The following is a 22,393-nucleotide window of genomic DNA, read 5'->3' on the forward strand; positions in this document are numbered from 1 at the left end:
TAATGGATCATCTAGAATCCAAACCTCATTAGGATTTACACATCACTAATATTCATAAAAAAAAAATTATATTTTTTTCCTAATTATATCTTTAATTATTTCTTCTGTTTTTTTTTTTGTATTTTTTTTTTGTAATCAGGGTTAATCACATATTATTGTGCCTTACTTGTAGATATATTATGTTTTTGTCCTTTTTAATTAGGTTTCATATCTCACTTGTAGATGTATACATTCATATATTTATTATGTTGAGTTAGGGTGTCCAAATGAATTTGTGAGAGCATATTAGTTTTTTGTTTAGAAAATATTAAGTAGATTTATTGGAAATTTTTTTTTGGAAAGATTTATTGGAATTAGAAGATTTTAATTTATTTATAATATTTAAAAAAAAAAAATATATATATATATATATATATATAAAATGTATATGAAAGAAATAAAAGTGGATAAAAGATAAATTAACAGGACGAACAAAGCCACCAGTTCATCTGAAAATGCAAAAATGCTCATACAAAAACATAATTTTTACAGATTTAAGTAAGTCCCAAGTAAAAAAAATTGAAATGGAGATAATTCATAAGCAACTCTTACGAAATATTGTCGTTGCAATGATTAAAGTAATTCAGAAAAGCATCCCGCTCCGGCCAGTAAGTGTTCCGAGTGCTCATTAGTTGCGAAGCATGTTCCTAAAATGCATTAGCTCCTTCTTGAATTCAGAACAGCTAACAATCCCAAGTTTCCTTTGGACATTGATTAATCGGAGCTGATCGCCCCCAATGACATAGTTCGTCATTTCTTCAAGCTCTTCGTGAACGTAATTTGCCAAAAAGAGAATACAAATAACCCTCGGTAAGTTTCTGCACAGAATCGTAAGCAACTACAAATATTAAAATTATATTGAAAGAAAAAGGTAAAAAAACGAAGAGAAACAGAAACCTACGAAATATTTGTGTGCCAAAGAGGCACAAGGAGTCCAGTCCCATCATTAAAATTTCTTCGATGGGCGTCATAATTTTGGTCTGCCTACACCTATTCAAACCAGTTCAGGTGAGGTCAATGACTTCTTGAGATTATGTGTGTTTCTAGTAATGACAACCGCGATGTACAAGTTACCATTATAGATGATAAAAATGGGAGACTTGAAGGAAACTTAGGCCGTGAAGCTGCAGTAAATACCAAAAGGACCCAACTCATTGGTGTCCACAGTATAAACAGTTGAATGCACGGTCTTGATCATGGGACATCCTCCTTCTCCGGCAACGATCTGAAAAGTGGTGATACAAATATCTTGATGAACAAAAGAGTACTCGTCGTCTCTAGTCTGGGCAAGACAAAAATCCTTGTCTCCCAGATGAAACAATTGCCCTGTCAACTCACTGAATCAAGATGGCTTAAGAGCACTATCCAGGACTTGCAATGGTATGGGTGTGCTTAGTCTACATGCAATATTGCAACCCTCTTCACCATAACTGATCCCAAATGAGAACGCTAGCACTTTATCACAAGTTAACAACAAGCCATAGATAGTCTGGTCTACAACCACGGCCCTCCCAACGAAGCCAGTGTGACCTGATGTAACTCAATGCCATTCTTGTGTCTTGATATGAAAAGCATAGATTTGTAATTTGACCCATTCATGTGACGCAGGGAAAACAAAATCCAGCCGCGACAAACAGCATAACCACATATAAACATAAAGCGGCACTCTATGTAATACGGAAAATGAGGCAGTGTCTCCCAAGTTTCCTGACCAGGTTTATAACGCGCAAAGGATAGGTTCGGAATCTTTGAGTTGCATTCTGGAGTTCCGGACAAGGGATCTGCAATATGGTAGATGTGTCCGGACGCACAGACAACAGACCCGAGCGGCTTAGGTGTTTTAGGGGCAGGGAATGTTTCAGAAGTGGTATCCATGGTTGTATCCGATAAAAGTGGGGGGGGGGTTTGGCAGCGTCTGAATCTGAATGTACACTGAGAGTGAAGATAAGGACGCGGCTCCTTCTCGAAGAACTTCTACACAGGTTCAAGTAGATCAAGAGGGACTCCTCCTTGGAGTTTTACTCGATAGACTGCACCTGACGAGTCCATCTCCCAACAATGCGCCACAAGAAACGATCTCGCTTCCCCCGACATCTCCGTGGGCAACAAGCTTTTCAAGCACCTTGTGAAAATTTGTACATGGCATTCAAATTAAATTAAATAATTTTATTAAAATTTATTTGTTTTCTTGAGAAAGAATACCAAACTTCTCATCATCATCATCATCAATAAATTAATTAATTTTTTTGTTTAACTATTCTCTTCACTGCTTCCCCTTTTGCAAAAATTGAATGAAATTAAAATAAAATAAAGAGTGATAAACGAATAAATCATAAGAAGTATAAATCCTCAAAAATTGCCACAGAAAACAGACATTCCTAGTTCAATCAACATTTTCAGAGGAAAAAAAATAAAAAAAAAGCTATTAAGAAGACGAAATCGACTAGATCCCTGACCTTGGTTCACCGATAAGCTTGGGGATGCACGTCGGCAGAGAAGGCCGCTGACGGAGCACAACTTAGGGTTAGGGTCGAAGAGTGGAGAAGGCCGCAGGCGGAGCGCAATTTAGGATTGGGGTTGGGGCTATGGCAGCGGCTCAAGTTTAGGGGTGGATTTGAAATAGAAGGAGAGAGAGGAAGTGAGTGATAGAGAATGTGGGTTAGGAAATTTTATTTATTTATTTTTAATTAGAGATATATTAGAATTACATGTAGATGTGATTTTGAAAAAAACAGTAAAATTTGATATGTGAAACTATATTTTTGCCATATATTTCTTATTAATGTTCTGTTTTAATTATAGGGTTAAACTGGTAATTTCATAAGATTTTGGTTGACAATGAGTGTTTTATTAATTAGTATAGATTAGCAAGAAAGAGGGGTGCAAATAAAATCTCCCCAATATTAAGATTAAAAATGATAAGTTGAGTATAGAATAAGGATAAATAGGTCTGAATAAAATTTCCTAATATTATTTCAATTAAATAGCCAGTCGAATTACATATTGAGTTGTCAGCACAAGAAATTATGAATGACTTATCATCCGATTAAGAATTATATGAATAATGGATCATCTCAAAAGAATCCAAACCTCATTAGGATTTACACATCACTAATATTCATAAAATTTTTTTTATATTTTTCCTAATTATTTCTTCTGTTTTTTATTGTATGTTTTTTTGTAATCAAGGTTAATCACATATTATTGTGTCTTACTTGTAAATATTTTATGTTTTTGTCCTTTTTAATTAGGTTTCATATATCCCTTGTAGATATATACGTTCATATATTTATTACGTTGAGTTAGGGTGTGCAAATGAATTTGTGAGAGCATATTAGTTTTTTGTTTAGAAAATATTAAGTAGATTTATTGAAGAAAAAAAATTTCGAAAGATTTATTGGAATTAGAAGATTTTAATTTATTTCTACTATTTAAAAAAATATATATATATATATAATGCATATGAAAGAAATAAAAGTGGATAAAAGATAAATTAACAGGAGGAACAAAGCCACCGGTTCATCTGAAAATGCTCATACAAAAAGCATAATTTTTACAGATTTAAGTAAGTCCCAAGTAAAAAAAAAAGGACAAGAACACAAGTCCTTCAACTCTCTGCACATCATGTACTTAAGCTGTTGCGACATCAACCGAAGGCAGGACTTGGCGTTATCCGGTGATTCGAATCCTTGGTATACCATACACAGAAGTCTCCTAAATCAAAATATGTACAGAAGATGATGAGAGTGTATATTTGCAGCCGGACCAAAACTTTGATTTCCGTTTGATGACGATGCCTCCTATAACAAACCCTGTTTTGCAAGATCTTTCCCAGCTGATACACCAAAGGGGAAAACATGGTAAGGCGTACGCAACAGCAGAAGACAAGATCAATCCAAGTCTCTCAATCGGGAATTGGAGATGTATAAACAGATTATGTCACTTATTACAACTCAGTTAACAAGAAAAACCGAAACAAATTGACGCGAGCATTGAATCTTGTCTTTTAACTTCAATCTCGCTACAAGAAAAACCGCGATTTCTAAATACTCTAATTGGAAATGGTTATGAGATTTCCAATTCGGAGCCATATACTGTAATGCATTTGACAGACACTCTATTTTTCCATTCTACAAATCGACATTTTCGCTCCTTATAAGACTAAAACAGCACATCTTTATATAGAGAAGCCAATGCTATCTGGTTGCCACTTTTAGTTCACAAAATTTTTCAGCAAAACGGCATCGGAACTCGCAGAATTGGTCACAATTGGTACATTGAACATGAAGTAATGGTAGCAGTGATTAATCGAAGTTAACAAAAGCCTCACCTTTTGAATTCGGCAACACCAGGACAACCTGCATGGTCACATTGTTCGGGGGAAGCTGCAATCGAAGTGGATAGAGCTGGTGATTCAAAGGGCTTCGAGCACAAACGATGATCCCCTCAATCCCGGTTTCCTCCTCGAGCTTACGAGTCAACTCATCAACCCCAATTCCTTTAAAAGTCATAGAGTAGCCCTGCACTGCTTCATCACCCACATCGCCGTTATCTTCAGCTATCTGGTAATATATAGTCCTCCCCTCCTTCGGCGGCGACTCCACATAAGAATCACTCGACTGCAATTTATAATTCATCAAATTAAATTAGATTAAATCGAAGAAAAAAAAATCCAACTTTAAGAAAACCCAATTCAGAAACAAACCCCTTGTCTTGAAAAATGGCTGGATTTGACGGAAGCGGCTGATGGGGAGCTGGAATCGAAATCCAGAGAATCAGAATGGGGAAGCGGCGGCGGTCCGGTGGGCCACGCAGCCGGAGAGTTGGTACGAATCTCGACAACATCGATATCCCACAGAACCCAATCTTGCGTTGCGGTTCTGTGAGGAATGTCGTGAGTCACCGAGTTCCGCCACGGCGGCAGTCCCCCATTGGCTCGGAGGAAGTTGCCGTACCGGGTCTTGAGCCGGACCTGCTTGCAATCCTTGACGGGCTCCCACTCGACCGAGGAGTCGAGCCGCTGCGGCAGAGTCTGCAGCACTTTCTGGCCAGTCATCCCGAGGAGGAAGGGCTGGTTGGAGGCGGTGAGGTACTTGCCGAAGCAGCTCTTGAGCCGGATGATGTGGTCGGAGTCGGACACGAACTCGACGGTCCACCGGGCTCTCTTGGATGACCCATTTCTCTCCTGGGTGACGGATTCCTCGTCCTCCTCGGCCAGGAGGTACTTCTCGAGGTGGCTGCGGAGACGCACCGCCTTGGCGTTGCGGAAGAAGTCCATTCCGATTCGGAACTTGTTGGTATTCATCTGCGGAAAAATGGTATCGGATTAAAAAATCGGAAGATCTAACGGATTTTTCGGTTTCTGAAAATCTAATTCGGACAAGCAAATGTGGAGTGTACGCTTTGAAGATGCGATGAATTTGAACTTGTACTGGTCAAGTAACGACAAACGCCAGTGGCTCCCGTCACCTACCGCGTGATTGGCCACGCGATTGTGTACACGTGTCGCTCACGTGGCCTAATCTCTTTATGGGTTCCGCGTGGAGAGCCTCTGAGCGGCCGACTTCCCTTCATGGGCCTGGCCCGAGTTCTTTTTCTTATTCTTAATTATGATTGATATAGGATGCATCAGAAGCAAATTACACATAGGGTCACCAAATAAAACAAACCTAGAGTCACATTCAAAACATGGACAATATGGGGATGGGAGTTCCTAGGGAGGAGTATGCGATAGAGATCTTCTTTGGATTTCATTGTTCGGAGTCTAAGAATCAGGCAATTCAGATCATTCAGATGGAATTCGACAGTTCTACTAACTCATTTTACTGATCCACCTCACACAAACTCAGAGCTCCAATCTTTTTTTCACACTGACCAAGAGTCCGAATTTTTTAGTCAAATCTAGATACTAAGGTCTGAAGAAGATCCAAATTGGCAAATATGTTCTTGAAATTACCATCTTCCCTTTTGGTTAAATTAATAAGAATGCTGATTTAGTTAGGTCCATTCTATGTGAATAACTTCGTGACAACGCAAACTAGTAAATTTTTATTTCCCAAAAAAAAAAAGTTAATTTATATGAAAATTTATTAGATTTGCAGTGTCATGAAGTCATTCACATAGACTTGAGTTGACTAAATCTTTCAAGTGATAGGTTTAATGATAAAATGAGAGTAGTTAAGATACCATTGAAAATTTTCACTTTTTTTTTAATTTATGGTAGCACGCCTAACTAGCCCAAAAAATATCACACATGTAAGCCAACCTAAAAATATCGAATCCGTGACAAGTAAAATCTACCAAGTCTTTTCTTAATAGGGGTGTGCCATCCACACACCCCTTTTTACTTCTCACACACCCCTTGTTAATTTATGTCCGTTGATCTTCTTCATTTCATCCGATCCGACGACCGAAAATTAGAAGGGTGTGTGAGAAATAAAAAGGGGTGTGTGGATATCATACCCCTCTTAATATATTTTTGTAGGTGAGGATAGAATTGTCCACTTCCACTACAAAAGTGTATTGTCTATTTCATGACACGTGTACAATAGAATATGGCACGATGAGGGATCGAGAGGAAAGGAGTGAAAACTTGACCAAATGTGATGTGTACTAATAAAGTAGTGCGCATTAAGTTGTAGTGGGGAAGGGTTGGTGACATAGTATGTGCATTTTTGAGATTATATTGCAATTAGGGAACTAAATTCCATCAACTTCAATAGATATACGGAAATGGTATTGTGTTTAGTAGCTACTTAAATATATGTTTACACGCCAGTTGCAATCAAACATTGCTAATTATGGCTAAATCACGTGCTAATTGATGATAGGTCCGTCTTATTTTCTCGAGATGTTTTATTATGGTGCTGGTTTGTGTCACTAGTGAATACACACATTATCTAAACATATACTCTGTGTTTAATATTTAAAAGTATCTTAAAAGTACAAACTTTGTAACATGTAAGTTTATTTCATATCTTAAAGGTACTTTATGATTTGATTCCTAACAATTTCTTGTGGAAAATTTTAAATAGACAAATAAAAGTTGCGCAATACATGCATCAAATGAGTCAATGTCTTTTTGCCCAAAAATGCAAGATTCCTCACTCAATTAGGAATTAGGAGTGTACACTCTACATGCATGTCCAATCACCAAACATTATAACATTCCATTGCCTAAATGCATGACCACATAATTTGATTCAACCACTAAGCATTTTTAGGATGAACCAACAATTTATCTGACGATTAATTAAGAGAAGTTGTGGAGCCAAAAATATTCACAAGGCGACACGTGGGTTTTTTGGACAAAAAAGAAAAAAATACCCTTGCAGTACAACGAGGTTCCTACGCGCAAGCAGCGGGCAACCCTCTTTCAACCAAGACAGAAGTGCCCAAAATAGGCAACAATTCAAAGTCCATCTCATCAAATCCTTTCTACAAGGTAATTCCCAAACACATTCCTTTTTAATTATGTTAATTGGCTAATTAATGGGTTATTGCCTAATTAACCCATTAATTCTCAATTAAACCATCCATTATATCCAAATAACCACAAAATACAACCAATTCAACCCTAAAACATCATATGGCCGGCCATCCCCTTAAGCTTTCTACCTTCCCTATCTTTTCCCACTTTACAACCCCAATTAAGCTAGCTAATTGATTCTATAACCATCCATTTATTCCCTTTATGTTTAATTAGCAAATTTATCATAATAAATTGGCTAATTAAACCTAAATTAAACCTAAAAACCCTAGCCACCTCCTATCCCTATAAATATACTCCCATTCTCACCAAAAAGCTAATTCCAACACTTTGGCAAAAATCCCAAAATTCTCTAAACACTATTTCTCTCTAAATTCTAACTTTGGCATCGGAGGTTCTTCGGCCAAAGCCCCCCATTCATCGTGGGCGCGTGAGGCTCTTGGCCTTAACCTAAGGTGTTAATTGTTTTGTAGGTGCAAAATCGTCCAAGATCGAGGAGGAAGAAATTTGCATCCACATAAGTGATTTACACAATTTTATTTATTTTTATCACGCATTTATTAATTTTTATTTTATAGTTGTTTGATTGAAAATTAATTAAAAACCAAAAAGAAAACATGAGTGTGAAAAGGAAAAAATGGAAATGTGACAATGGTTAATCAGAGACGATCAACATGGTATGTCATGATCAAACAAAGATGCTTGATTAAAATTTAATCACGATTAATAAGACTAATTAACTAAAATTAATTAAGCAAAAACTAAACATACCTGCTTAGCCAGGTTTTTCGACGACGGCTTCGTAGTCATAACCAGGTTTTTCAACGACGGCTTAGGAGACATAATTCTAGGCGACCTGGTCGAAAACACCGAAAGGGGCGACCCGTGCTCCGACCCGTTAGGCTCGTCGGAAAACGACGAAAAACTCGACTGCTGCGACAGCAAGAAGTCAGTCAACGACTCTGACGCCGGAACCTCCGCCTCCAGAACGTCCCACAAAATCCAGTTCTGGGTGGTTGACGTGGTGGGGTCGTCGTGAGTGAGGGAGTTTCGCCACGGCGGCGGCCCACCGTTGGCGCGCAAGTACTTGCCGCACCACGTCCGCAGCTTGACCTGGAACCCGTCCCGTATGGGCTCCCACTCGAACTTCCAGTCGACGAGCTTGTCGGCCTCCGCCTGGAGGACTTTCTTACCGGTCATGCCGAGGAGGAAGGGGAGGTCGGTGGCGGTGAGGTAGAGGCCGTGGCAGCTCCTGAGACGGATGGCGTGGCGTTTGTTTTCAACAAGCTCGACCGTCCACCGGGCCTTTCGGGAGGTGCCGTTCCGGCTCTGGCGGACGGACTCCATGTTGTCGTCGGCGACGAGGTACTTGTCGAGGTGGCTTCGCAGCTTGACCGCCCTGGCGGTGTTGAAGAACTCCATGATTGATGGTCAAAAAATGAGATTGTGGATGCGGATGAAAATTGACTATGAGTATAGTATGTGAAATTTTTAGTCAAATTGGGGTTTGGGAAAAGGGTGGCTGTGTTGGGTTTTGCTTGTTGGTATTAAACTGCTTTTCTAGATGGTTTATATTACTCGTTTGGGATGGACAACGCAGGAAGCACTTATGCTAGAAGAGTTTTTATGGTAAACGCGATAAAACAATGCGTTAAAGTTAAATTGAAGTGTTTATGATAATTAGTAGGAATAACCTGTTTCATGAGTTTAATAAAGATTACATATTTATAACACGTGATGATTGAACGATGATATAACAATCATGCAACGATGATATGATGACAACATAATGAACATTAAGCATTTCTGCAATCAAATATAAAAAACTTATCACTCTACTAATTAAAATTTATAAAATTTAAGCATAAAAAATTCGAACTCAATTGCATAGAGTTAGAAAACGGTATTTTCACCTTCTTAAAACAAATAGACACTTAATTGGAAGATTACTATAGTCAAGCACTTGGATTACGCAAGAAGAAAGATGAGAAGGAAATGACGATAAGGGACTTTGGTGATGGCCCACGAAATTTCCCGGTGGCTGCAATTCATTGACGAGTCGAAGAAGTTGGGCTCACGTCCTATGTATCGGAATTAGGGTTAGGGCTCATGACTATTGATGGCTTCAATAGAGACTGGTTTTGTCTTGGAATGGCAACGCGTACGAGGGCGTTTGTCGTATCATCTAGAAGTTCATATTCGTGGACCGACCAGATTATTTTGGACAATTCTTCGCATTGCAGTCAGTCGGTAAAATATTTTCGAACCCCACTCCTTTTCTACCAACAAAATATTTATGATATTTGACCAAAAAAAAAAAAACATAACATTTATGATATTCACATACTACATTCTTTGTTTCTAACGATAATTTATCTCGTACCAAAAATAATAAGAACTAATTCATGTATCTTTGTTTACCACATATTAAAAAGATTCATGCATTTCTTAGTTTCTCAAAAAAATTCATTGTACCATATCAATATTCCCTTCAATTGTCCATTTTAAACTAGAGAGTGTAAGAATCACTTTGGAAATGTTTTTAAAACGACTAAAAGAGTTTTAGGGAAAATGTTTTTGGATTCTAAAAAAATTTAAAGTGTTTGCGGCAAGAAGCATCTGTTATGTGCTTATTGTAGGAATCACTTCAAGTGATTTTCCAATATTAGTTGTATTTTACTAAAGATTGGTTTTAAAAATATTTTCACAAAAAACACTTTTAGCAATTTTAAAAGTAGTTCCAAACGAATCCTAAATACAATAGTAAGATACACTACTATGAGCATTTTAATGCAAAAATTGAAGTCGACTTCTGCAATACAATGTATATATCAAATGTGACTATACAAGTTCTAACTGATTGCAACTCAAACAACTTAATAATTAAAATTATTTTTTATTACAAACAATACTCTAAATTAATTTATACTAATATGAGTTAGAGAGAATTTGAAATCGTGACGCATAAAAGGCTCTCAACAACCAGATTAGTCCACTACGTGCCGCTAGTCTAAACAATTAAACAAAAGAAAAATATAACAAATACGAAAAATAAACCGAGAAATGAAAGTGACATGGGCCATGCAGTTTTAGTTCGTGCATTGCAATCCTATCAACGTTTTGTATGGGTCATACATATTGTTGTCTCAAGGAACGAAAGTTATACTGGGCCATTAATAACGAGATGGGCTTTCACGTTGATCCAGACGTGGGCCTACCTCAGGCTTGAAGTAAAATGACTGGAACTCCCGTCCTTTTAACGTAGAGTATCTCCAATGGTGCAGACAAACCGGAAATATAATATGCAAAATTGTACTAAACCTCTGACATTATCTAATTGGAAAGGGATTGGAAAGGGATCCTCTCCGGATACCTTCCATCTAATCCTGCTTATCAAACAACATGAATCCTTGAAATTTGATCAAACGGCTAAAGTTATTATAACTTTTCAAGTGGACCCGTGTTTTTAGCCGTTGAATTAAATTTCAAGGGCCCTGATTGTTTGATGAGGAAGATTGGGTGGAAGGGATCCGGATATGATCACTTTCCTAATTTTTCGTTAACATGTCAAATGACAACAATGTAAACCAACAAAAATACGCCACATGAAAGTTAAATATAAAAAATAGGTAAAACAGCAAAATTAATATAAATGCTAGATTATACCGTTAATCAAATAAACATTTTCTAATTCATAAAAACAAATAAAAGAAAAACTTGAAAAAAATATATATAAACACCACGTCTCTCCCTCCATCGGCCGCAGCCCTAAACACCCACACCAGAGGGACCTAGTTTTTTAAGGGGTGTGATATCCACACATCTTTTTAATTTTTGGACGTTAGATAAGATGAATTAAATAAGATCAAATGACATAATTAATAAGAGGTGTGTGAGAAGTAAAAAGGAGTGTGTGGATAGCACACCCTTTTTTTTATTGTTAAGAACAATTAATTATCCACAGTTACAGACAAGGATCCTCTTCGGATCCCTTTTGTGGGATTCGGGGATCAATGAATAGTATCCGTTCATTATACGTCGTGTGATCAGTTTTTGTTAGGTACTATTTATATTCAATTTTAAAATGATTTCTAATCGCACGAGTTACGATAAATGAACACGATTAATTGATCATCCGAATTCGCATAAAGAGAATCCAAAGAGGATCCTATTCCTGCAGTTACAAACCTCTTTTTTTTTTCTTTTTTTTTTAACATCGACAGTACAAAACAGCTACAAACTTCATTATTGATAAGAATCCTTGCATATATAAAGCAAAATTGTGTCATGATTGAATTAATCAAGCAGTAATAAAATGGCAATCATTTTGAATCGAGAGATCCGAAGCTTCTGTTAATAATACCAAAGTAATTTCAGAGCTTAAAAAAGTTAAAGTATGTATGAATGTGATGTGACATTCTATAAAGATAAAAGTAAAAGCATTATTCACCATGGAAAATGAAAGGCAAGAGAATAGAAGAACAGGAAAAGGAAAAGGAAAAGGAAGGGAAGAGGTTTAATGGAGATAAAGGTAGACTACTTGGTTGTAATTTCAACTTCGAGAAATATAAAGATTGTTATAGCATATTTGAAATTTTTAGTTGTTGGATCTTTGATCACAATAATTAAAATTTGCTTGTAGAAGACGTTTTACTGCATGAATGCAAAACAATTATGTCTATGATATTTTACCATGTAGTTATACCCTAAACCTTGATTGCCACCACGAATAAAAAATACGTTGCCATAAACTCATCGTATATCTCTACTAATTAATAAAATCCTCTTTGTCAGCCAAAAGAGAGTGAAAAGATAAATTAATCTTTTATCACAAAAAAAAAAATGATGGACAATAATGTAATTTCATAGATCAAAATTTTACTATTTTTTATTGAAACCTCACCTACAGGTGATGTTAAAATACATCAAATATTAAAAAAAAAAACCAAAAACAAAACCTCTCACTCTCCTCACGTTCTCTCTCTCTCTCCTCATTTTCTAACAAAATATACTCTCGGTGGTGCAAAAATACGAAGTTTAGGTGGGATATTAAGCTTCCACGATTTATTAAGCACAGAAGTTTTAGCGTTGATTGCTAACGGTTAGCTGACTATACTCTACCTCTGTGTAAGCGAGCCTGCGTCCCTGCGTTTGTCAACCTGCTTGCCGCGGCGGGGCGGCTTTTTTGTTACACAATAATTCACATAAAGGCTATTGCTATATGGGAATGGATTTCTTTCTTTGTTTTAGGTAGTAGGGGTGGGCTTTCCTATGGTAGTCCCGCTGCGGCCTCTGACCGTCCGTCCCGTCTCATCTTGATTTGGCTATACTTGTATGTAGCCACCCTCCACATGATAACCTTTTTATTCTAAAGGCTATAAAGGCTATCATTTAGTTCGACCACTTTCATGTTTCCAATTTGTGTGAGATATCTTTCTTCGATTCTAGTTAAGTGTGTCAGTCTCAACCGTTAACTAAGGGTTGATTTGGTATTGTTGTATTTAAAAAAAAAAATGAATTTTGCTGTGCTGTGAGAATAAACAGCTGTGAAATAAAGCAGCACAGAGTATAAACTTTTTTGTAAAAGTGCTTTTAAAAAAAAATAGTATTATAGTATTTGATAAACTTTTATGTAAAACAAATGTGAAAAAAAACTGATTTTTCAAAGCTGGGTTTTGCAGTTTTGTGTTTTTAGCTTTTTTTTTCACCTAAAATTGTGAAAAAAAGCTGAAGCTAATAACCATTTTTTTTCAGAATCAGGTGGCAAACTATGGTTTCGAACCAGAGACCTTTAGTTTTTAGTTTGAATGAAACTTCGCAAGCTACCATTTACCATTAGACCATTAGCTCGTGATTAACATTGTCTAAACTAGGATAATTTGAATTATTATTTTTACTGTAATCTCGTGAATACATATCGTCCAATACTTATAACGTTAAATGCTACGTAACGTAAAACTCAAACTCACAATGAAAAACTCTTTCACCATTATTCAACCCACCTCGATCACCACTATTCACCCGCCAGGTCCACCACCGCTTTCGAGTTTTTTTGTCCTCTCTCTCGATCTCCACCTCACTTCACGTGACCCTCGGATTCAAAATCTCAATTTTTTTTCTCTCATGACTGCTGAAACTTCACTCTTTCCCTTCCCACTCCCATTCCCTTCCACATCCATGCCTCCACCACCACTACCACCATACTCCGTCGCGCTCTCAGTCCTGATCCTCCTAACACTCTACTCAGCTGCCACCGCCGCCCACTCATGTTTCCCAAAACCATCGTCCTTCTCCAAATTTTCATGTCCACCATTCACTTCACCGCCGCCGTTCCCCTTCTCTTCTTCACCAGGATGCGGCCACCCTTCTTTCCAAATCAAATGCTCTGCCCCCCACTCCACCATCTCCATCAATAACCTCTCTTTCTCTCTCATCAGCTACGATCCCATCGCCTCCTCGCTTCTCCTCTCTCCCCACACCACCAACTCAACAGTCACAAACTGCTCGTCCTCTAACTATCCTTCCATTCCTAGCCGCTCCATCAACATCTCCGCCACCCCATTTCGAATATCCGACGCCTCCTGCTCCCGCCTCTCAGTTCTCAAGCCTTGCTTCTCGCCAAATCTTCCCAACTGCAGCCATTGCCCTTGGGACTGCAAGCTCATCAAACACCCACTCAAGCTTCTCAACGACTGCGGATCTCCGCACCGCCCTGTCACCCAGCAGGGCTGCCACGACGACGTCTTGAGCTTTCTCGACGATTTCCTCAAAATTGGGATCGAGCTGGAGTGGGACGAAGCACAAGACTCTTACTTTTCCAGCTGCAGAGCATGCAAGTCCAACAATGGCTTCTGCGGCTTTAACTCCTCCGACCCAATTAAGCAATTCCTCTGTTTTTACGACGAAACTCACCTCACGCCGCCGTGGATTAGCAAAGACAACCCGAATCGAATCACCATCTTGTCCTCCGTGTTCACATTGGCTTGCTTCCTACTCGTCGTCTCTGTTGTCATAGCCGTCTTCAGGTCCAAAAGATTAAGCTCCGCCGCAACAGAAGAAGACCCAACAGCTCTGTTCCTCCACCGCCACCGCTCCGCCAACCTCCTCCCGCCAGTTTTCACATACGAAGAGCTTGAATCCTCAACAAACCAATTCGACCCGAAACGCAAAATCGGGGACGGTGGGTTCGGGTCTGTATATCTGGGTCAGCTCTACGACGGCAGAGTCGTCGCCGTAAAACACCTCCACAAACCCCTCCGCGGCGCCGCCGCATCCGGTAAAGCCTTCTCCAACAAATGCTTCTGCAACGAAATCCTAATCCTCTCCTCCATTGACCACCCAAATTTAGTCAAACTCCACGGCTACTGCAGCGACCCGAGAGGCCTCCTTCTCGTCTATGACTACGTCCCCAACGGCACCCTCGCGGACCACCTCCACGGCCCCAAGAGCCTCTACCGGAAAGGGTCGATGACGTGGCAGGTGAGAGTCGACATTGCTCTGCAAACCGCAATGGTTATGGAGTACCTGCACTTCTCGGTGGTGCCACCGGTGGTCCATAGAGACATAACGTCGTCGAATATCTTCGTCGAGAAAGATATGCGGATTAAAGTCGGGGACTTTGGGCTTTCCAGGCTCTTGGTTTTCCCCGAAAGGACGTCGTCCAGTTCCGGGTACGTTTGGACCGGCCCGCAGGGTACGCCTGGGTACTTGGACCCGGATTACCACCGGTCGTTCCGGTTGACCGACAAGAGTGACGTGTACAGTTTCGGTGTCGTTTTACTGGAGCTGATTTCGGGGCTGAAGGCGGTGGACCAGCGGAGGGACAAGAGGGAGCTGGCGCTGGCGGATTTGGTGGTGCAGAAAATCCAGACGGGCCTGCTACACCAGGTGGTGGACCCGGTTCTGGTTGTCGACGGGGACGTGTCCGACGGCGTGTATGCGGCGGCTGAGCTGGCGTTCAGGTGCGTTGCAGCGGATAAGGACGACAGGCCGGACGCCAAGGAAGTGGTGGAGGAGCTGAAGCGGATCAGGAGCCGCACACGTGGGGTGTCCCGAGCTTCGAGTCCGAACGTGATGGGTGAGGACGTGGCAAAGGGATGATTTGATTGGACGACAGGCCGGACGCCAAGGAAGTGGTGGAGGAGCTGAAGCGGATCAGGAGCCGCACACGTGGGGTGTCCCGGGCTTCGAGTTCGAACGTGATGGGTGAGGACGTGGCAAAGGGATGATTTAATTGGACGTGTGTGGGGCCCGTGGGCGTGGCGTGGGGTCTGGTGTGCATGTGCGGGTTTTGACCGACAACTGAAGTCACCTAAGTGAAAGAGTGAGGGGCAAGTCAGAGATGGTTGCGACTTGTGAATGCAGGGAGAGATTTGTGTTTGGTTAAACTTTGGAACTCCCCTCTGCTTTTCGCCTGCTTCTGGCTTTTACTCTCTCTCTCTCTGAATCCTAAACCGCACATCTATCTTTCATTGTTTATGTGTCATGTATCGAAGCATTGTAATAAATGTGATTTCTAGCATGGAATTTTCAATTTTGGTTTCCCAATTAATTTGTCTACGAAAGTGGAGAATTTTAGCTATCACGAATTTATATTCCCGTTATCAAGTTAAGGGAACAAGAGAGATGTGTGGAATGGCGAGCGTATAAGTTGTATGAAAGTGTCTAACCATCATGCTGGTTAGACTGTCCTACCCTGTTTCTCCGTTTTCCCGTTGTAAACACATAATTGCAAAAGAAAGAAGCATCAACTAACTGTTTCCAAAGCAGGAAACTAGGTTGTTCTTTTAGTTGAAACAAAATGTAAATATTTGTTCATGCTGCACGAGAATGCCATGTAGATGGAACATTGGAAGTACAATGTAATGTTGAAAGATAGTACACATAATACAGGGGACACATACAACACCTGGTTTTCTCACTCCAAGGTCATGGAGATGTGCAAGTGTTCGGCTTGGCTGTGATATCTTACTGGTTACGGGAAATATGCATTCTCCAAACGCTTGGCTTCCTCACTTGCAGTTGCTGCCTCCTCTTCCCTGCCTGCCAGTTTATAGCCTCTCTCCTGCAAGCAAGACATGAAGCCGTTACATGAAACTGTTCGGATTGAAATCGTTCCTACTGCTCACATTCTAATCGAGGATTACGAAGCTAAAGTACGTCATTTAGTATGGCAGATGTATATACCAGCAGGCGCCTAAGGAAGGGGATACCCTCTCTTGTTTTGATCCGCTTCTTAAGCACTTCAATCGCTGAAATCCGCACACAAGTCAGAAGAAAATCACCGGTGGGGTTTGATGGCGAAACATTAGTGTGTGTATCATACCTTTTGCAGCTTGTCCATTGTTAAGCAACATACAGTACCAAACTTCATTGAATATATCAAGCTGTTCACCCGATGCCCCGATCATCTTGAATGATAGTACATAAGAATTCTTTAGTGCTTCTCTATGTGGAAATAGAAAAGAATAAAACAAGGAAATCAGTTCTCAATGTTAATACCTTGCAGTTATCCGCATCAAAGTCGGGACCAAGCAATTCTAATGCTTGTTTTTCATTACCCATCCCATACTCGTACGTGGCTTCTGCAAGCTGATAACGAAGATGTTGTCCTGTTATTTATAATGATAAACCAAATATAACAACGATAATCTTCTAAATTCATTCTCTTGCCGATAGTACGGGTGAAAGAGCCCTGGATAAAAGTAACAACACAACTTCTTACTGCCCATAAAATGTTCAATGCCACGCTCCGTTTACGAAGAAGATTCAGTAGGTGGTGTAATGTGAGACCAATACAGAATACAAATATAAAGAGAACTTTTGAAAAGACGATGCAGAAAGAAATGAACAAAAGGATAACATAATATTCCAATAGATAAAATAGTGGGGAGGTGGCAATCAAAACAAACCAGCATTGCTTTCTGCATGAACTGTTGCTTCTTCTTGTTCATCTTAGCAATTCTACATGAGGACCAAAGTAGGAATCAATATGTTGAAAGATAGCGGTTGATAGAGTGCTTTTGAGTGAGTGGAAGGTTATTTCACCTGGATTTTAAGCCCTTAAGCAATTCTTCTGCCTTTGAAATTTCACCAGTATGAGTCAACGCCCATAAAATTAACACGTCAAGATGCCACTCTAAATACCAGTTGGCCTGAACAAAATGGAACAAATTCAGATAACAGAACGGTGTCTGACAACAATTAAAGCACACAAAGCATGGAATGCCCATCACCTAGCAAAATAACATTGCAATAAGAGCCACTAATTCATATAATTCTTTCCTAAATTATAGTTCTAGCGATCGAAAAATTAATAAATATTCTCCTTCTACACATTTATACAAGCTATCCCTTATTATATGGGTGCATTCTGCACTTTTCAAATCACTATTCTTTGCTGCATAAACGAGCGCACCTCTTGAGAAAAATGAAAATGAACCCAAGGTTTAACTTACTTGATCTGTCACACAATTAGCTAAAGTCTTCAAATGGTCCTCAAAGGCATCCATTTCACCTCGAACATGCACCCGTAACAACAACCCAAGGGCATTCAAGTAGACCTAATTGCACAAGACGTTAGGAACAGAAGATGCAAAAGAGCTGGGTGATCTAAAAAAATACTTTCAACAAACCTCTGGACGTGCAGCATCAGGTTTCTCCAACTCCTTCCAGATTCGATGGTCGTATAAATCTCGGATTCTTTGGATTGGAGCATGGCCTTCTAAATAACAAAGAGCTACATGCCACCAATTGTGTGTAAGCCTGATGATTGTCACACTTATTAGCATCTAATTACCAGGTAAAGTGAAAGAAAAAAAAAATCAAACTATAAACTAATTCAATATGCATACATGAATGACGAACACAAATCCCATGAAGGTGAACATTCTTCCATGAACTCTACTGCTTCTTTAAAGTGGCAATTGTACTGAAGAACATGGCACATCTGCATAAGTTAAGAACACGTGAATTACAATCAAGAACTTAAGCATTAGAAACTTCTTACACAACTAACAGATAGTGATATGAAGCAGAGTAAATGATTAAAGCTCACGTTATGTTGCGCCCAGTTGTCATGCTTGTTGATCTTGTATCCCTTTTTTGCAGCTTTCTCAGCCTCTTCCATTCGTCCAAGCTCTAATAAAGGAAAAGCAAGCATGCCATACACGTAATCTTCTTGTTCATTATTGGGAAGAACCTGTTAGAAAATTGTTACTGAGGCAATTGAGAAAATGTAAAAAGATTCGACTACTATTTAAAACGCTCAAAACCGCAGAAAAATGTGCTCTCCTAATACCTATATCTTACGCCATAAACTTTTATTATTTGGTTGAAATTGCTCAGTACTCATGCAAGATGCCAGAAAAATAGCAGCTAATAAATTACATATCTTCCACTGTGCTCAACATTATTCAACGAAAATATAAACATTACATACAGAAATGAACCTGTTGAACAAGATCCAGCGATAGATCAGGTCGAGCCGTGTAGAAGCAGAGCCCTTGGGCCCTTTTCAGAGAAGCCAAATCTTTAGGGAAACATTTCAAGAGCTGCAAAAAAAAGAAAAAAAGAAAAAACATGTAACCGACAGAGCCAGTACAAACAATAAAGACTAAACTTATGTTGAAGGGCTGTCATTCTTATACAAAATACTTGAACCACACAGTATGTTTCCTACCGTATCTGCCATTGTAAAAAACAATGAGAAACAAGCAATTGAAAACATAGTTGAAAACATCATGCTTCGTTAACACCCATTTGTGTCTTGGGTTCGGGATGATATATCGGTTATGCAAACTAGAGAAGATGCCACTAAACCATAAGAGCAGATTTCCATAGGCAGGTGATTGAGCAATCATGTAAAAGATTAAGCAGTGAACTCTGTATCCATAAAATTGGAATTTGAAGGGAAAAAAGTTTATAGTTTGAGGCAGATTTCCAACTCAGTTTCTGCGCTGGATAATCTGCTATACCAGCATGACTGACCAAATAGTTACTAACGACCTTGTTACAATTGCCAAGAAACCACAAATTAAAGAATGAGGATCCTTTCCGGATCCTTAAATCGTGTTCGTTTATCATATATCATAAGCTCAGAAATCATTTTAAATACTTTTATTTTAAATTAAATATGAATAGTATATGAGGAACATATGATGAATAGACACAATTTGAGGATCCGGAGAGAATCCTCCTGCCAAATGAAAAGCTTAAGAAACCAAGTAAGATATGCTCATCAAGGAAATAAAAACCCAATAGAGAGGAACTGGCGCTGGCCCACCTTTGAATGCAACTCAAAAGCAACATCATCGTCTCTATCCTCAGAAATCAAACAACTGACAGCAGCAAACACTGCTTTCTCGTACGGGGTAGCTTGTTCCTTTGCACAACAAATTTCCCATAACGCCACATAAGTAAATATCCAAAATTAATCAACAAAAAAAGGGTTAAATTTGCCCAAAGAAACTCACCAGCCGGGACTTGGCGGCTTGGAGATGAGGAGGAGCACGAGAAGGATCGGAGGAGGAGAGGAAATGGGCAGCCAGTATGTTAGCAAGCACGCACTGGCCGTCGTGCGCTGCCGCCTCCAATATCACTGACCGCCGCCGGCCATAATTCAAAACCTTCATTCACTCATCAAAAATGAAAAATCTCAAAAACCCATCTCAGATTTTCCCACACCAAAGCCATAGATATCGAGAAAGAGTAAAAAATTGATGGTACCCACCTGGTCGTAGAAGGCGTTGATGGCGGAGATGCAGGCGTCTGAAGAGGTCCTCACCTCGTATCCAAACTTATCCACCTTTAACTCTCCCTTCATTTCTAACTCTCTCTAGCTAGCTGAGGCTACCACTCTACTCGCTGCCGATCAAAAGAAGAGAGCTTTTTTGCAGAAACCGGTGCTGGGTTTTGTTTTCTTTCGCCTGTAAATCGGAAAATCAGTGTGAAAATAGTAGAGGAAATACGAAGGTCGTTCTCAGCTGTCGCGGTTGGTTTGGTGCGTAGTCTAATATTGGCATCGGCCTACTCAGCCTTTTGTCCTTGATTTTCTTAAAGAAGTCTTTTCGTGTGATCTTTTTTCAATGTCTTAATAATCCACATATTTATCTTAATAAATCACATATTATTTTTGTAAACAACAAAGTAGATATGTTATGTACCAAAACTTACCAAATTTTGATGCAATAAGATTGATACATCACGTAATACAGATACATTCAAATAGAAACGCACACTAAATTTTTTATGCATTAACCGTCGAAATGAAGAAATAATAATCTTGTTTAACCACTTTTGTTTAATTTTTTTCGATTTATAATAAATCATATTTTCCGTTGTCGTTTACGCATTATTTTTCGTCCACGTAAAAAGAAAATAACACATCTTATACCATAAGCAACCAGGTGCCATTTCAATTTATAGTTTTCTTATTAAGTAAACATATTAAAAGGCTTGTCATATTTTGGAGAAAGGCATATCAGAATCAGACCCAACTTGGTATTGGGCTTATTCCTTATGCGGTTGGGGCAGTAACATTTGGAATTTGGATCTGATTCTATTCATTATTCGGGTTCAATTTCAATCCCACCCCAATGATAACTAGACTTGGCATTCGTGTCGTGTTTTCCGTGTTCGTGTCGTTTTCGTGTCATACCCGATATCTTAACAGGTCGTGTCATGTAACACCTGTTAAAATAAACGGGTAAAATGACCCGACCCGAAATCGACCCGATAATATTAACAGGTAATATGACCCGACCCGTTACCCGTTAAGGAAAATATATTTTAAACCAATAAATAATCAAATGAAAAACATAATACTAAATAAGTATATACATTCCATATTATCACATCCAAAACATAAAAACGCAATTTTGTTATAAGTATATTTTCGCTTACCTAAAGTCTTTAATAGTTTTTTAATTAAAAGAAGTGTAAAAAAATATAGAAAAAATATATATAAACACTCGTAATGACAAGCTTTATAACTTTCATGAAGAGCTTAACTTCGAAATTCGCCACTATAATCATATAAATCATAGATCAAAATTTAACCGTTGATTGTTGTTTACATTTATGCTTCATTGTTCTCATCAAATTTCGTTTTTTTAGATTTTCTTTTTTGAAAACATGATCTATTAGATGGTGCAGGTAGATGAACGGTTTGGATCGTTGATATTATATTTAGAGTTCTACGTTTAGTGAAAATATTGCTTGATGTTTATAAAGTTTCTACAAATTATATGACATTGACTCATATTTCAGTTAATCGTAAATATCGAAACGTGATATTATCTTCTTACATCCACTAGATGATCATGTTTTCAAAAAATAAAATTTTAAAAATGAAATTCAGTCAGAAGAATAAAGTGTAAATAGCAATTGACGGTTAAATAAATTTAAGGTTTCACTACTACAAAATTATCTATTGCTGGCGGTCCAAAAACTTTTTTCAACGATCCAACCGTCAAACTTATTTGTACACATTCCAAGATTGCATACGTAAAAAATCTTTAAAAAACAAACATTCAGAGATTACGTAACGGAACAAAAGTTTTCGACGGTTATAAACGAAAAATCACAATTTAACGGTTATTTTAGCTCCGATCTCGATGATTTTTTACAAATACACTCCTCGACCCTATAAGAATGTAATGAATAAATTCGATCTTCAATTTAAAGTATTTACACTAGTGGATACCACAAAAACTTATTTTATACTTAATAGAAGTATAATATTAACTCTAAGTGTTTGTTTAATCTACCGTTTTGACGCAATATGCATTCTACGAAACTTTTTTCAACGATCCAACCGTCAAACTTATTTGTACACATTTCGAGATCGCATACGTAAAAAATCGT

At 38.7% G+C, this 22,393-nt stretch overlaps 4 protein-coding genes and 1 pseudogene across 6 annotated transcripts in view; 1 reads left to right on the forward strand and 4 right to left on the reverse strand.

Moving 5' to 3' along the window:
• The window catches only part of LOC126606707 (uncharacterized), a 43,375-nt gene that overhangs the window by 10,799 nt on the left and 10,183 nt on the right, over positions 1-22,393 (reverse strand). The window lies entirely within an intron of this gene.
• On the reverse strand, positions 484-9,101 carry LOC126606693 (uncharacterized). Of its 3 annotated transcripts, none has more exons than XM_050274078.1 (4): positions 8,300-9,101; positions 4,745-5,344; positions 4,370-4,658; positions 484-804 (listed from the first exon to the last, which is right to left on the reverse strand). In XM_050274078.1, the coding sequence occupies exons 1-4, from the start codon at positions 8,948-8,950 to the stop codon at positions 668-670; spliced, it is 1,677 nt and encodes a 558-aa protein (XP_050130035.1). In that variant the 5' UTR covers positions 8,951-9,101; the 3' UTR covers positions 484-667. The 3 variants fall into 3 exon arrangements, with proteins under 3 accessions (XP_050130035.1, XP_050130036.1, XP_050130037.1); XM_050274079.1 differs by having other exon boundaries at positions 484-857; positions 8,300-9,100; XM_050274080.1 differs by lacking the exon at positions 484-804 and adding an exon at positions 3,518-3,874 and having other exon boundaries at positions 8,300-9,094.
• On the reverse strand, positions 1,049-2,816 carry LOC126606702 (uncharacterized; annotated as a pseudogene).
• Positions 13,454-16,075, forward strand: LOC126606691 (LEAF RUST 10 DISEASE-RESISTANCE LOCUS RECEPTOR-LIKE PROTEIN KINASE-like 1.5). Its single transcript, XM_050274076.1, has one exon. It carries the CDS (start codon positions 13,469-13,471, stop codon positions 15,626-15,628), a length of 2,160 nt encoding a protein of 719 aa, XP_050130033.1. The 5' UTR covers positions 13,454-13,468; the 3' UTR covers positions 15,629-16,075.
• Positions 16,275-20,558, reverse strand: LOC126606698 (uncharacterized). The gene is made up of 14 exons (XM_050274085.1): positions 20,259-20,558; positions 20,002-20,154; positions 19,812-19,910; positions 18,979-19,080; positions 18,585-18,728; positions 18,382-18,476; positions 18,163-18,292; positions 17,986-18,090; positions 17,576-17,682; positions 17,440-17,491; positions 17,030-17,119; positions 16,854-16,938; positions 16,715-16,779; positions 16,275-16,592 (listed from the first exon to the last, which is right to left on the reverse strand). The coding sequence occupies exons 1-14, from the start codon at positions 20,349-20,351 to the stop codon at positions 16,503-16,505; spliced, it is 1,410 nt and encodes a 469-aa protein (XP_050130042.1). The 5' UTR covers positions 20,352-20,558; the 3' UTR covers positions 16,275-16,502.

The sequence above is a fragment of the Malus sylvestris genome, chromosome 16, assembly GCF_916048215.2.
Source record: "Malus sylvestris chromosome 16, drMalSylv7.2, whole genome shotgun sequence".
Classification (NCBI taxonomy): domain Eukaryota; kingdom Viridiplantae; phylum Streptophyta; class Magnoliopsida; order Rosales; family Rosaceae; genus Malus; species Malus sylvestris.